The 16,202-nt window shown below is 49.0% G+C and overlaps 1 protein-coding gene across 5 annotated transcripts in view; it reads right to left on the bottom strand.

The window, feature by feature from the left end:
• Positions 1–656: 656 nt before the first annotated feature.
• nbeal2 (neurobeachin-like 2) overlaps positions 657–16,202 on the bottom strand; it is a 45,863-nt gene continuing 30,317 nt past the window's right edge. For 3 of the 5 annotated variants that reach the window (XM_076970778.1, XM_076970780.1, XM_076970779.1), the window contains 20 exons: positions 14,975–15,135; positions 14,731–14,864; positions 14,434–14,541; positions 14,179–14,274; positions 13,902–14,026; positions 13,436–13,576; positions 11,501–11,631; positions 11,233–11,342; positions 9,325–9,442; positions 8,962–9,059; positions 8,721–8,834; positions 8,453–8,539; positions 8,015–8,124; positions 7,474–7,646; positions 7,045–7,139; positions 5,280–5,396; positions 4,931–5,092; positions 4,701–4,849; positions 4,382–4,517; positions 657–4,268 (listed from right to left, as the gene is read on the bottom strand). In XM_076970778.1, coding sequence (XP_076826893.1) covers positions 4,161–4,268; positions 4,382–4,517; positions 4,701–4,849; positions 4,931–5,092; positions 5,280–5,396; positions 7,045–7,139; positions 7,474–7,646; positions 8,015–8,124; positions 8,453–8,539; positions 8,721–8,834; positions 8,962–9,059; positions 9,325–9,442; positions 11,233–11,342; positions 11,501–11,631; positions 13,436–13,576; positions 13,902–14,026; positions 14,179–14,274; positions 14,434–14,541; positions 14,731–14,864; positions 14,975–15,135 — 2,473 coding nt within the window. In that variant the 3' untranslated portion in view covers positions 657–4,160. Of the gene's footprint in view, positions 4,269–4,381; positions 4,518–4,700; positions 4,850–4,930; positions 5,093–5,279; positions 5,397–7,044; positions 7,140–7,473; positions 7,647–8,014; positions 8,125–8,452; positions 8,540–8,720; positions 8,835–8,961; positions 9,060–9,324; positions 9,443–11,232; positions 11,343–11,500; positions 11,632–13,435; positions 13,577–13,901; positions 14,027–14,178; positions 14,275–14,433; positions 14,542–14,730; positions 14,865–14,974; positions 15,136–16,202 lie in introns of those variants that run through there. The other 2 variants (XR_013120606.1, XR_013120607.1) reach the window with 2 other exon arrangements.

Genomic DNA, 16,202 nt, shown 5'->3' with positions numbered 1-16,202 from the left:
GGCCATTATAAATGACAATGTTTAGAATACCTATAGTTTTAGATCAAATGCAGTTTTACCTTCTTAACCACAGGGAGAAGAAGGATAAACAAGCGGCCAGTGACACCAGTCATAAACATGGAGGATGCGCCACATGAGGTCCGGATACTTCAGAGAGCAACAAATGGAGATGTTGCCCGAATACAATGACAGTGGCACTTCAAAGAGAAGGATCCCACTATTGAGAACCTAACAGAGGAGTGGAAAGATAGAAACCGCTATAGTGTGGATTGGTTTTTACGGCTACTGAAATAGCAGCATGGCGCAAGAATAGATTATTTTATTTTATTTAAGCATTATTAGATTACAGTTTTGCTTGTCGTTGTTGTACTCATACATCAGTATAAATATTCTAGATCTGTTCGGGACACACGCACCTTCTTTAGTTTATTAAAGAACAGGTTTAATTTCACAAGCTGCGTTCGCCTGTGACAGTTTGAGTCCAGACACAAGTCTCAATCCCGAACTGCGATCGGTGATTATTCTTTTCTTGTTTAACTTATTTCCAATTAAAACATAGTCCATCCAGGGGAGTGTCCTGGCTGAAGTTTATATCGCAAAACAAACTGTTCAGTTTAACAAATCAATCAAGCATGTAAAAAGAACAAACAAAAACATCAAAATACGAAACTTTAATGAAAATTACGATTTACACTGTTGTACGATGAATTATTCCAACTCCCTAACACAACTTTAAATTTTCATAATCAAACAGGGAGCTTGTTCCAAGTCCAAAACGTCACCTGTAAGAATCTGTTCTTCATTACACTCAGGTGCTGTTTTGCACATGGACTTTTTTGCATATACAGAGAAGTGTAATCTATACACAATCACATATAAATCAATCTAAGGAATATTTCCTATTAAACCTTTATGTGTTAATAGTTAGCAAATCTTTCCCAAAGTTTCTTAATATATGAATTGATCTGAGGAACAACCCCCCAAATCTAGTGCTTGATTTAGAAAGCTCAGCACATCTGGAGTGACCTATAATTTCACTCATATTACAGAGGTAGGCAAATGTATTGTTTGGAGTCTTGCCGAGGCCTCTCATTGGTGCAGCTGGACAGGGGACCTTTTACAAATGCAGCTTTTATACGCTATTTCCTTTAAGAGCCTGCGATGCCTGCAGTTGACTGGAAGCTATACGGTGCCTGAGGGGGGCCAGTCATACCTGGGTGAAAAGTTGCAGAACACTTGACAAGCTGCAATAAAATCTACAGATTCCCCGGGGACAGCGAAGTGGGGCGAAGTGAGTCGCCTGTGGGTTGGGGGTGGGTGAGCTCGTTCACAAGTGGCTGTGTTTCCACTCCACTTCCAGTAACCACTCCAGACAACAAGCGATTGTCGAGTGTTCTCCATCTCTCGTCCTGTGTTCCCTTTTCTCGAGACTGGGAAGGAGATGCATGTCTTTATGGAGGGCAAGGTGTCGATCCCTCCTCCCATTGTCAGCCGGGGAGATCAGAGGCTGCCGTGTCCGCCCCCCCTCCCCCCTAACCCCCCCTCACTGCCCGAGCATGCCGGAGATGGTAGGAGCCGCAGGCCAGCTCTCTTCTCCATGCCCCCCCCCCCTCCCAGCTCTATTGTCCCCCTGAGGGTGTTTATGGGTAGGGCCACAGGATGTTCAACCCACAAGCGCATCAAAGGATTCCTCCGCCAGATAAATGTAGGGCAACTGCGACCTTTTCAACCCGGACTGGACCGACACGCTCAGACGGGAGGGGGGAGACACACACCGAGACACTCACAGGGGAAGACCAGGTCTGGGACAGCAACCTTGGACCAGCAGCTGGAGAAAGCTTGAAATGGGAGCAAATGAAAGAAACTCATTCAGGTTACATCAGTGTGAATGATTCCTGTCAGCATTCCTGCCATGTCTAGAAGGTGTATCTGTAGTTCTGTAGTTTACATCTGTGAAAATCATGTTGACATTTGATAAGGAGTGCATCCCAGCGGGGTCCTATGTCTTCAAGAACCACAAATACAACAACAATTTTGGAAAAGAGAGAACAGGACAACGTTGACAGATATGTATTTTATGTACACACATGGGCGCGCACACATACACACTCACACACACAAGGACGAATCAGAAAGCAGTTTCAGAGTGGAAGGCACACAGCACCAACAAGGCCCCTTGAGCAGACTGTAGCAGATGAACCAGGCGAGCCGAGCGGCCCCACGGCTGAGGCTCCTGTACTGCCTCCCTTAACGTCGGCCATTTCACTCTCACTGCACACCACGGGCAGAAGAGACCGCCGTACAGACACAAGTGACTTTATCCGCTCTGGCCTTAGCTGGAACTTAAAGAAAAGTGCAAGAATGCAAAGAAATCTGTGCATCGTTTATGGCTTCAGCCTGACCAGTGCAGCACATGCTAGTTTTAGCGCGACGCTATAAAAACACACTAAATGACATTCTGGTGGGGCAGCAGTTAGCCCTGGTGTTGGGTCGGGACATGTGTATTAGACGTAAACGGCCTTCAGCGTGCTCACTCCTTTAATAAAACACATCAAACGTTCCTTTTGTGCCAGTGGAAAGGGGGAGGGGGTTGCGCTGGACAAAGCGTCCCCCCCTCACGTCTGTGAGGAACGAGGCCGTTCCGACAAAGCAGGCTGGAGCTCGGGTTCGGGCCGGGCCGCATTCCCACGTGCTGCCCAGACAGCACTCGCTCGGGGCGCTTCAAAGGCCTCGCTGCTTTAAACAACATGAGAGAGGGGGGAAAAAACAAAACAAAACAAAAAAAAAAACCCCAAATTCCAGTGGCGACCACATCGCTAGCATTCTGCCTAATGCCAAAAGACACATTCATATTACTGGTTTAAAAGCAGTCAAATGAGCAGAGCACATATTGCGAACACATTCTTTTCTAATGAGGGATACAGTGTTTTCAGGCACTTGACAGAATTAAAGAGTGACTGCCCAAAGAGAGGGAGGCCAGAAGAAGAAACAAGGGGAATATTTTGATAGTGGAAATTTCCCTAAAATGTTCAAACAGGACGGGTATAAGAAGGGAAATGGGGACTGAGTCCCATTTCCAGTACAGCCCTGTCAGTGCAGCCCTGTGTGTGTGTGCGAGGCTCAGCAAGGCGAGGAAGTGAGCTGCACATTTATACAAGTCTTCTAAAAACAATAAAAGCAACTGTTCGTCATCAGCAGGACAAAACATAAAAACCATATATATAAAATTTTGTAACAGTGTACTTTAAAGTTATATAAAATACCTTTTAAGGCACGTGTTGGGAATCAAGTTCGTAGCACATTAACAAAAATCTTCAGGCAAAAGAGAAAAAGACTACATTCCAATTTAACCAGCACAAGAATTATTGCTCAGCATTCGGTATGCAACACACACACGCGAACACACACACACACACACTCTTTCACTCATACACAGGGCCACACTGTCACCATATCTGTTGCTGCTCATTCTTCTTGAATATACAGAAGGCATTTTTTTTCAGCTCACCAAAAGCCTCAGTATAGCATTGCTGGCCCAGGGACAGATAGAGGCGGGGCCACACTGAGGCTGGGACAGAGAGAGGCGGGGCCACGCTGAGGCGGGGCCAGAGAGGCAGGTGGGGCCACACTGAGGCAGGGCCAGAGACAGAGGCGGGGCCAGAGAGAGGCGGGTATTCAGTAGACTTGTTCCAGATGTCCAGCAGCTTGAAAAAGTGTGCCCTCAGTTTTGCACTGGTAGAGTGTATATATATATATATGTATGTGTGTGTGTGTGTGTGTGTGTGTGTGTGTGTGTGTGTGTCAGGACAGACTCCTGGCTCTGAGCTTTATCCAGGAGAGCACACCTTTGTAAATAACACAGATACGCATGAGTTCATCCGCCTGTAGTTCTCTAGTTCTCAAAGATCTTTGGAATGGTTTCTTTTAAAAAAGAGTCCAAAATGTATTAAAATATCAATATTCTGTTCCCTTTCTGCAAAAATGTAAAAAAGTGCAGCTTTGGCCAGCTCTGCCTTGTTCCTGTCTAGGAGCGGATCAGCACCTCCCAGGATCAGCTCAGATCAGGCTTGGCGTCTAGACCGCCGAGGCCCACACTCTCTGGTTCATGTGTGAGGGGTCCTTGTGAAGGCACACAGAGGGTGTGTGTGTGTGTAAGATGCTCAATTCCCAGCATGCTCGGAGGGGTTGTACTCGGTCTCTCCCGCGGACACCTGAGTGATTCTGCGTGTGGAGCCCCACAGACGCCGGGAGAACTGACCCGAGCGAACCTGAACACAAACAGACACACACACACGCACACACACACAAACACACAAATAAGGTTTTTTGAACTTGGGGATTCTCAGGATCCTCAGACAGAGTTTCTTCTGACCTCCCTCACCTCCTCAGGCTTCCCAGCTCCCACCACGATCAGCTTTCCGTCCTCCAAGCCCACCAGGATGTGACTGCTCTCCTTAGTGACCGACACACTGTGGATAGGGACCTTCAGTGCCAAGGACTTTGTAGCCTCCTTTAAGCTATAGAACACACACACACACACACACACACACACACACACACACACACACACACACACACACACACACACACACACACACACACACACACACACACACACCAATCAGAGCTTCCTCAAAACACTTAAGAACTCCCTGACCACGAACATATTTGAACACAAGTGCTTGGTCACTCTTGATTACCTGAACAGGTCCTTAATGTGCAGGTTCCCCAGTAGTGTCCCCAGAATGACGTACTCAGACACCACGTACAGCGCCGACACCGGCTCCTCCAGGACCGCGGAGGCCAGCAGCTTACCGTTCACAGAGTAGACGTGCAGTGCATACTTCTCCTGGAGGAATGGGTGAGCGTTACATTTATACACAGTGTCGGTTTTTGAAACGAACTCGAGGGAACTGAAGTGGCGTCTTGCCTTCCCAGCGGAACGTCCCTCCAGGACCGACTGGACCACCATATGGCCCTCCATGCCCACCTCTAACTGGGCCACACTGGCTGAAATGCAGTTCTCACAGGGAGGACGCAGGGTGCGCAGGTACTGACCCCGTCGCACACTGTGCACGATCACGGTACCGTCCTGCCCCACAGACACATGGAGTGAGACGGGAGTAAATAAGACAGAAAGATGCACAGCTGGACAAAAAAAGTACTAGATCAGATCTCAACTGTGTTGCATCAAGGAGGGAGACCCTTTGGATATAATGGAACAATAATTGTAATATCACTGGTAATACTATTAAATAACATTTGTCATTTTAACTGACCTTTGACCCTGAAACAGCCATATCCAGCTCAGTGCTAATGGAGACACAGGTCACCTCCTGATCATGACCAGTAAGCACCTGCACCGGCCGTGGAGAGAGCCCACTGGAGAAACCACCCTAGACACATGAGAGAGGGAGAGAGAGAGAGAGAGAGAGAGAGAGAGAGAGAGAGAGAGAGAGAGAGGGAGTGAAAGAGAGAGAGGGGAGAGAGAGAGAGAGACAGAGAGAGAGAAGGAGAGAGAGGGAGAGAGAAAAAGAGAGAGAAGAGAGAAATTATTTTCTGAATTTACATGCCTCAATGGTATAACGTACATAACGCTTTCTTAAAATCTATTGAAGTGATACTGTAGATGCACCACAGAGAGGCATATGCACAGATATTTGTGATTCACACACTGCTATATCCGAGCCATTCAGAGAGACCATCAAGCACAGGGAAGTAGTGCTCATGTGAGGGGCCATGTTAGAGGGTGGAGGGCGATGATAGAGGGTGGAGGGCCATGTTAGAGGGTGGAGGGCCATGTTAGAGGGTAGAGGGGCATGATAGAGGGTGGAGGGCCATGTTAGCGGGTAGAGGGGCCATGTTAGAGGGTAGAGGGGCATGATAGAGGGTGGAGGGCCATGTTAGAGGGTGGAGGGGACATGATAGAGGGTGGAGGGACCATGATAGAGGGTGGAGGGGCCATGTTAGAGGGTGGAGGGCCATGTTAGAGGGTAGAGGGGCATGATAGAGGGTGGAGGGCCATGTTAGAGGGTGGAGGGCCATGTTAGAGGGTAGAGGGGCATGATAGAGGGTGGAGGGGACATGATAGAGGGTGGAGGGACCATGATAGAGGGTGGAGGGGCCATGTTAGAGGGTGGAGGGGCCATGATAGAGGGTGGAGGGGCCATGTTAGAGGGTGGAGGGCCATGATAGAGGGTGGAGGGGCCATGATAGAGGGTGGAGGGCCATGTTAGAGGGTGGAGGGCCATGATAGAGGGTGGAGGGGACATGATAGAGGGTGGAGGGACCATGATAGAGGGTGGAGGGCCATGTTAGAGGGTGGAGGGGACATGATAGAGGGTGGAGGGACCATGATAGAGGGTGGAGGGGACATGATAGAGGGTGGAGGGACCATGATAGAGGGTGGAGGGGCCATGATAGAGGGTGGAGGGCCATGTTAGAGGGTGGAGGGCCATGTTAGAGGGTGGAGGGGACATGATAGAGGGTGGATGGGCCATGTTAGAGGGTGGAGGGGCCATGTTAGAGGGTGGAGGGGCCATGATAGAGGGTGGAGGGCCATGTTAGAGGGTGGATGGGACATGTTAGAGGGTGGAGGGGACATGATAGAGGGTGGTGGGGCCATGTTAGAGAGTGGAAGGGCCATGATAGAGGGTGGTGGGGCCATGTTAGAGGGTGGAGGGGCCATGATAGAGGGTGGTGGGGCCATGTTAGAGAGTGGAGGGGCCATGATAGAGGGTGGTGGGGCCATGTTAGAGGGTGGAGGGGCCATGATAGAGGGTGGAGGGCCATGTTAGAGGGTGGAGGGACCATGTTAGAGGGTGGAGGGACCATGTTAGAGGGTGGAGGGGCCATGTTAGAGGGTGGAGGGGACATGATAGAGGGTGGAGGGGCCATGTTAGAGGGTGGAGGGACCATGTTAGAGGGTGGAGGGACCATGTTAGAGGGTGGAGGGGCATGATAGCGGGTGGAGGGGCCATGTTAGAGGGTGGAGGGGCCATGTTAGAGGGTGGAGGGGCCATGTTAGAGGGTGGTGGCTCTAACCTGTTGGAGGACCTGCCACACCATACAGGTGGTGTCCCGTGAGCCTGAGATGAGGTAGATTCCACACAGGTCCAACGCCAGGCACGTCACCACGTCTAGAGCCCAGAGAGACCGCCGCATATTAATAAGGCCTCTGACAGAGATTTATAAGATATGCATTATGTAATTCTACTGATTAGAGTTTCGAGAGTCTGTTGGAGGCCCCAGGCAAAAAATCATGAGGTCATCCTGTCTCATTCCGTCATTGAAAACTTCGTCACTGCTGTAGTTTAACGTTTGTGAACTTAAACAAAAACTTAAACTAAACCGACAAGAATTCTAATGTCAGAACGACAGCACGTTTACACTAGCTGTCTAGAAACGTCCGGGTGGATCCGCATCCGCTCCGTCCGGGTGTGGGGGCGGAGCATCTGGGTGGGCGGGGCTCACCGATGTGGCGGCACATGCGGCCCACTAGCTTGGCTTTGGCCAGCATGGTGACGCGCAGGCTGCAGTCCCAGTGCCCCCCGCTGAACAGCAGACGCCCGTCGCTGGACACCACCAGCACCTGGGCCCCGATCTCCACGCCCGGAGAGAAGGGGCCGCTCAGGAAGCGCTGGGTCCTAAACACAGCCAGGTTCCAAGCAGACGAGAGAGAGAGGTCAACGTTTAGGCAGGGAAGGAGCAGGCAGCCAAGAAGTGGCAGGAGTCAGGCTCTGTGATGACACAGCTATTTCATAGTATGGTAGAAATATATACACACTTTAAATCTACACTATTAATAGGCAACAGAGGAAGGATAACATTACTCACAAATGTTACATGTTATTGGACTGCATACAGACAGCTGGCATAACACTGGAAGATTTATGTCTGTATGTCTGTGTCTGTCTGCATATCTGTATGTGTGTGTGTGTGTGTGTGTGTGTGTGTGTGTGTGTGTGTGTGTGTATGTGTGTGCCTGCCAGTGCATTCATCTGCCCAAGCTTACTTTGTGTTGTTCATCGTGGGGTCCTTGGAGAAGGTGAAATAGTTGGCGATATTCTTGTCATAGGGCAACCAACTATGGGTCCCGATCTGGCCATTAGCACTCACGGTCACCTGGTCCCACAGAGGAAGAGGTTCAGAGCTCAGTGCCAGTACAGGTACAAGTAGCAGACATTCGGTTACCAACAGAACTACTAACAGACTGGAGAATGACAGGCATACATACATCATTTATTTTAGACAGAACTACATGTGTTTGGGTTGTGAGTCATGCCTGCATGGTTATATTACATGATTTGATAATCATTTGCTTGAATGGAATCTTGAAGTGAGGCTTGGCTATACTGTAAATACGTACTGTAAATACGTGTGTGTGTGTGTGTGTGTGTGTGTGTGTGTGTGTGTGTGTGTGTGTGTGTGTGTATGAGTACTCTGCCCTCACCAGTACATCTGAACCCTGGATGATGAAGGAGCGGGTCTGGCTCCGGGGTACCACAGCCTGCACTAGGGGCACCTTGTCACTCACCACCTAAAACAGCACATACACACACACACACACACACACACACACACACACACACACAACACACACACACACACACACACACACACACACACACACACACACACACACACACACAATAACATTTGACTTGTGGTATCTAGCTTGTGTTCCCCAGTGTTTGTGCTGAAACACGATGGGCTGTCACCTCCACAAAGGGCCGGAGTTTGTCGAGCTGCTCAAAGAGGTTTGGGGGCAGAGTGTCGATCCGGGCCTGCCGTCTGGACGCCGTCTCTGCCGACATACGGGGAGGGTGGGGCTCCTGCATACCACACACACACACACACACACGAGGTTACACCAGACACTCCATCATGCAGCCAGTGCAGTTCAAAAGAGTGACTATTAGAAGAACGCTGCAGGTGCAGAGCTGGTGAAGGAGGCGGTACCCTGAGAAGCTGGCAGGGCGTCTGGCCAAAGTTGCTGATAATGCCCTCCATGGCTTTACGCTCTGTCTCATTGGCTATGGCGTCCAGGTCTACGGCACCTGAAGATGGATCAGTGTGACTGTCACTTCCCATTATGGTGTTAAAACACACACAACTGGGCCCTCAACCGGGAGTCATTACATGCATACAGTGCCGTATGCGTCTGTTGGTGTTCTATGTGATGTATATTTTGAAGTTATCCCAAATGTGAACAGTAAAACAAATAGGTGATATAGTGGACTCTTAAAGAAGGCATGTGAATGGTTAGATAAGGTCCTTTGTGTGTTGTGATACGGGTTGTGATTGTGATGTCTGTGTCCTTACCTTCATATGTGCAGTAGTAGAACACATTGAGTGCGTTCACAGCCTCAGGACCCCGCTGTTTATAGCCAAAGATGAGGTCAATCCATTCATGCAGGTGAGTAGACACATGCTCACACTCCTGGAAAACACACCCAGACTGGTGTGAGAGGACTGCACACGCACACACACACATTCACCAGCCACTTTATTAGGTACGCCTTACTAGTACCGGGTTGGACCCCCTTTTGCCTTCAGAACTGCCTTAACCATTCGACATGATGGCATCACGCAGTTGCTGCAGATTTGTCGTCTGCACATCCATGATGTGAATCTCCCGTTCCACCACATCCCAAAGGTGCTCTATTGGATTGAGATCTGGTGACTGTGGAGGCCATTCGAGTACAGTGAACTCATTGTCATGTTCAAGAAATCAGTCTGAGATGATTTGCACTTCATGACATGGCATTATGCTGCTTAAAGTAGCCATCAGAAGATAATAATAATAATAATAATAATAATAGAATTTTATTTATATGCGCCTTTCAGAACACACAAGGACATGTTGCATAAGATGGGTACCCTGTGGTCATAAAGGGATGGACATGGTCAGCAACAATACTCAGGTAGGCTGTGGCGTTGACACAATGCTCACTTGGTACTAATTGCCCCAAAGTGTGTCAGGAAAATATCCCCCACACCATCGCACCACCACCACCACCAGCCTGACCCGTTGATACAAGGCAGGATGGATCCATGCTTTCATGTTGTTTACGCCAAATTCTGACCCTACCATCTCAATATCACAGCAGAAATCGAGACTCATCAGACCAGGCAACATTTTTCCAATCTTCTATTGTCTTTCTATTGCCTGTGCGAGTTGTAGCCTCAGTTTCCTGTTCTTAGCTGACAGGAGTGAGACCTGGTGTGGTCTTCTGCTGCTGTAGCCCATCCTCCTCAAGGTTCAACGTGCAATGTGCTTTCAGAGATGCTCTTCTGCATGCCTCAGTTGTAATGACTGGTTATTTGAGTTACTGTTGTCGTTCTATCAGCTTGAACCAGTCTGGCCGTTCTTCTCTGACCTCTGGCATCAACAAGGCTTTTGTGCCCACAGAACTGTCACTCACTGGATATTTTCTCTTTTTCAGACAATTCTCTGTAAACCCTAGAGATGGTTGTGCATGAAAATCCCAGTGGATCAGCAATTTCTGAAATACTCAGACCAACCCGACTGGCACCAACAACCATGCCACGTTCAGTCACTTAAATCACCGTTCTTCCCCATTCTGATGCTCGGTTTGAACTGCAGCAGATCGTCTTGGCCATGTCTACATGTCTAAATGCATTGAGTAGTTGCCATGTGATTGGCTGATTTGACCGGTGTACCTAATAAAGTGGCCGGTAAGTGTATATATATATATATATATATATATATATATATATATATATATATATATATATATATAGGAGGAACCAGTTTGTATATGGAAAAAGTTGATGTTTAAATCATAAACATTCCACACACACACACACACACACACACACACACACACACACACACACACACACACACACACACACACACACACACACATATGCAACATAACAGTTACTTTTGTGGAGACAAGAAATCACTTCTGTAAGTTGGTCTGGACAAGAGTGTTTATGTCTGCGCGGACCACGGTGTGTGGACGTGTGCACACGCAGCTCACCAGTGTTTATGTCTGCGCGGACCACGGTGTGTGGACGTGTGCACACGCAGCTCACCAGTGTTTATGTCTGCGCGGACCACGGTGTGTGGACGTGTGCACACGCAAATCACCAGTGTTTATGTCTGCGCGGACCACGGTGTGTGGACGTGTGCACACGCAGCTCACCAGTGTTTATGTGTGCGCGGACCACGGTGTGTGGACGTGTGCACACGCAGCTCACCAGTGCTTGGCGGTGCTTTCTGATGAAATCTTCCATAGAAGCAGCCCAGCGTGGAAGAACCACATCATTCACTTGTTCCTGATTCAACTGCAGAGAGCCCAGATTAAACCCTGTAAACACACACACACACGTAAACACACGTACACGCACACACACACACATTTTATAATGAGAGGAAAAGAGGTGCAAAGAATAAGGCATATGCAGTTTTCCAGAGTGACTCTGTAAGTGCACCAGTTTCAAGGGAGCTGCTCTGTGGACATTTTACCATTAATGTTTTCCAGGAATTCAGGGAAGTAGAAGAACTCGGGGATGAGTTCTTTCACATCCGCAGGGCTCTCCATGCGAGCCTGCCACGCAGCTGCTACCGAGTGGAACTGCCTGTCTGCACAGTCAAACCTGTACACACGCACAAGCACACACACACACACACACAGAAAGGGCATACATCAGTAGGCCTGGACTTCTCCCTATCCACCTATGAATACCCTACGTGAACTCGTATGTTTTGCCGACACAAAAACCTGCGTGATCAGATTGTTTTGTATGAAGTGACAGCTGTAGTTGTGCCCTTGGCGGTATTCTGCATCTTCACTTCATAAACAGTAATCATTTTTTGGCGTAGCTCTCTCACTGCACAGTGAAAAAAGCCAAGACCTGGACAAAGTGCACTACTGCCACCCAGTGGCTAATCCTGGTTCCCACACAAAGGGCAGCGTAGTGCGTGTTCAGTGTGCGCTGATATGTGATCATGTGCGTTCTGTGTTGTGTGTTCAATGTGTTTTTAGTAAGCGGTGCTATGTGATGAGTGGGCGGTACTGTGTGTTCAGTGTGCAGTGCTGTGCGTCTAGTGTGTGTTCTGTGCTGTGTTTAGTGGGCGGTGCTGTGTGTTGAGTGGGTGGTGCTATGTGTTGAGTGTGTGTTGAGTGGGCGGTGCTGTGTGTTGTGTGGATGGTGCTATGTGTTGAGTGTGTGTTGAGTGGGTGGTGCTATGTGTTGAGTGTGTGTTGAGTGGGTGGTGCTATGTGTTGAGTGTGTGTTGAGTGGGCGGTGCTGTGTGTTGTGTGGATGGTGCTATGTGTTGAGTGTGTGTTGAGTGGGTGGTGCTATGTGTTGAGTGTGTGTTGTGTGGGTGGTGCTATGTGTTGAGTGTGTGTTTAGTGGGCGGTGCTATGTGTTGTGTGGATGGTGCTATGTGTTGAGTGTGTGTTGAGTGGGCGGTGCTGTGTGTTGAGTGGGTGGTTCTATGTGTTGAGTGTGTGTTGAGTGGGCGGTGCTGTGTGTTCAGTGTGTGTTGAGTGGGTGGTGCTATGTGTTGAGTGTGTGTTGAGTGGGCGGTGCTGTGTGTTGAGTGTGTGTTGAGTGGGCGGTGCTATGTGTTCTGTAGGTGTTGAGTGGGTGCTACTATGTGTTCAGTGTGTGTTGAGTGAGTGGTGCTATGTGTTGAGTGTGTGTTGAGTGGGCCGTGCTATGTGTTCAGTAGGTGTTGAGTGGGTGCTGCTATGTGTTGAGTGTGTGTTGAGTGGGCGGTGCTGTGTGTTGTGTGGATGATGCTATGTGTTGAGTGTGTGTTGAGGGGGCGGGGCTATGTGTTGAGTGGGTGGTGCTATGTGTTGAGTGGGCGGTGCTGTGTGTTGAGTGGGTGGTGCTATGTGTTGAGTGAGTGGTGCTATGTGTTCAGTGTGTGTTGAGTGGGCGGTGCTATGTGTTGAGTGTGTGTTGAGTGGGTGGTGCTATGTGTTGAGTGTGTGTCGAGTGGGCGGTGCTGTGTTGTGTGGGTGGTGCTGAGTGGGCGGTGCTGTGTGTTGAGTGTGTGTTGAGTGGGTGGTGCTATGTGTTGAGTGTGTGTTGAGTGGGCTGTGCTGTGTGTTGAGTGTGTGTTGAGTGGGCGGTGCTATGTGTTGAGTGTGTGTTGAGTGGGTGGTGCTATGTGTTGAGTGTGTGTCGAGTGGGCGGTGCTGTGTTGAGTGGGTGGTGCTGAGTGGGCGGTGCAGTGTGTTGAGTGTGTGTTGAGTGGGTGGTGCTATGTGTTGAGTGTGTGTTGAGTGGGCTGTGCTGTGTGTTGAGTGTGTGTTGAGTGGGCGGTACTATGTGTTGAGTGTGTGTTGAGTGGGCGGTGCTGTGTGTTGAGTGGGTGGTGCTATGTGTTGAGTGTGTGTTGAGTGGGCGGTGCTGTGTGTTGAGTGGTGTTGGGAGGCCCTACTTGCCGCTCTGCAGCTGGATGTGCAGGGTGGTGAAGGGCTCCATGCGGATCATGTAGTGCATCACCCCCGCTGCGTTTGAGTAGTGTGTACCATAGTGAAACTTATCCACAGTGCCAGAAGGATCCTCAAAGCTCTCATACCTAAAACACACACACACACACAGTGTATATATATATATATATATATATATACCGTATATACTATAACTAATACTAAGTATAAGTAATTACCTCCAATTAAACGCATACCTTACTAATGATTAACAAATGAAAAGAATCATGAAGATAGAATCATGTTTTTCTTTTTGACTGTTTACAGAACAGACTTAGATTTGACAAAGAAGCCATTAGTCATTAGTCCAGCCTAACTAAACATTAGCATTCTCAAAGTGGCTTGTTTTAAAGCAGCTGGTTTGGAATGTTTGCCTGAGATTTAGGGTTTGTGTAGAAGGGTGAAGTGACTCACTTTTCTCGGACACTCTGGGCATGGCGGGGGTTGACCACTCCAATGGGCTTGGACAAATCTCTGAACACGGCCGGGTCTTCCAAGTCCAACACAGGAGAGGTGTAGTCACACAGTACCCAAGGGAACTGAAAACACACACACACACACACACACACACACATACACACACACACACGCTGCTGGTTTGCGTCTTGCGAATTTAGGTTCGTGCCATGATGAATTATTTACAAAAAAATAAAACCAAGCACCATAGCAAAAGTAAGGAGGCGGAGCTTACCACAGGGTACTGGGACAGGTCGTTGTAAGTGCGCCCAGCGATGGTGTTTAGCTGCATGAGATACTCAAAGTTTGAGATCTCTCTGCATACCCATTTCTGTTGGATACACACAATATAACTGAATATATCCAAAAAACACGAGCGCGATGAGTCTGCAAACCTTTCTTACGGTTCAATATATGAAAATGAGGGCGTGAAGATGGTGTGCAGCGCTGCATTCGATGGTCTGGAGCCTGACGGGGTTGGCACACATACCTGCGTGAGGTTGGAGGCTTTCAGGAGCTCTTGAGGGGACCGGGAACCGAAGTAAAACAGATTAGCGGGGCGGAGGCCGAGAATCCTGGTGTACACCTTGTTCCTCACCTGCGGTAGTCAGAGAAGACACACCCACGCAAACACAAAAACACACAACGGACACACACAAAAACATACGCCCCTATGTTCACAGCAGTGCATACAGAACCTTCAGGGTCATGTGTCATGTATACGTCTTAAGCACAGAGCTGTTAAGGCCCGTGTACTGGCATTCTAATCCAGGTGGGTTCCTCGCACCTTCTTCTTGAAGTTGATGAAGTAGTGAGCTTGGTCGATGAAGAAGAGCTCCAGGGCCGAGCGGCGCAGGTTGAATCTCCTCAGGTGGACCTCCCGTAGCTGGCCCAGCGGCCGCTTGAAGTCGAAGCCAATGCCTGCACCAGGACGCAGAGGGTCAGCAATCACGAGCCGGCCACGAGAAGAACGCAAGGCTCTTATAAATACGGCTTGGGTGGAGCAGAACGGCGGCGTGTCACTACGGTACCTTCCTCCGTCTCGTCCTTCTCGCTGCTGCCGTCGTAGAAGTAGATGTGGTGCGTGGTGACCTCCAGGCGCCCGGGGATCACGGCCACCGTGGTGATGAGCTCACAGTCCTCTGAGAGAACCAGCTTCTCTTTCTGACTCTCCTCCTCACCCTCCTCCACCCTGCCAGACAGAGACCATTCAACACCACCGCCTTCGCTCGCTGCCTACACCTGCTGCCGCTACGCACCGAGCTACACCTGCTGCCGCTACGCCCCGAGCTACACCTGAGCTACACCTGCTGCCGCTACGCCCCGAGCTACACCTGAGCTACACCTGCTGCCGCTACACCCCGAGCTACACCTGAGCTACACCTGCTGCCGCTACGCCCGAGCTACACCTGAGCTACACCTGCTGCCGCTACGCCCCGAGCTACACCTGAGCTACACCTGCTGCCGCTACGCCCCGAGCTACACCTGAGCTACACCTGCTGCCGCTACACCCCGAGCTACACCTGAGCTACACCTGCTGCCGCTACACCCCGAGCTACACCTGAGCTACACCTGCTGCCGCTACACCCCGAGCTACACCTGAGCTACACCTGCTGCCGCTACACCCCAAGTCTGTCACTTGATGTGTTTTCAACAGCATTATTATTATTAAATCTATTAAGTCCAAGTCTATTATTATTATTATTAGTATTTTGGACAATAGGAAAAATCTGCTTTATAAAAAACATGGTGGTTATATATACACACACAGTACTGTGCTCAAGTTAGAGACCATTTATGTAATTACCAGTCAAGCCAGCATTTCAGTATTTTAAGAATTTTTACGTTTTCAGTGCCAGGAAAAATGCAGGACAGAAAATTACAAAAAGCTAAAAACATTATTTAAAATAATCATTATTTAAAATAACCATTATTTAAAATAATTCATTTGTCTAATTTTCTTTCATTTTTTCACTGTCATGCTTCCTTTCTTCTAGCCCTAAAACCACAGCTCCTCCCAGCAACATATGAGTTATTGACACTGAGAGGCCTGCTGACCTTCAGAGACCCCCTACCTTTACCCAAGTTATCAAAAACACTATCACACTATCAAACATCATCAAAACACACTTCAGCTGCCCTACAAATTTCTCACGAGTGTCTAAAATGGCTAAGGCTAAGTTTAGATACTTGTATGATGAAGAGTAAAGTCCAAAAGAAAATGACTTCTTGCTTTTAGTAAACACAGCACAAAGGCAG

Source organism: Brachyhypopomus gauderio, chromosome 13 (assembly GCF_052324685.1).
Source record: "Brachyhypopomus gauderio isolate BG-103 chromosome 13, BGAUD_0.2, whole genome shotgun sequence".
Classification (NCBI taxonomy): domain Eukaryota; kingdom Metazoa; phylum Chordata; class Actinopteri; order Gymnotiformes; family Hypopomidae; genus Brachyhypopomus; species Brachyhypopomus gauderio.
Note: the sequence above shows the minus strand (reverse complement) of the source record. Positions and strands in the feature narration are given on the sequence as shown.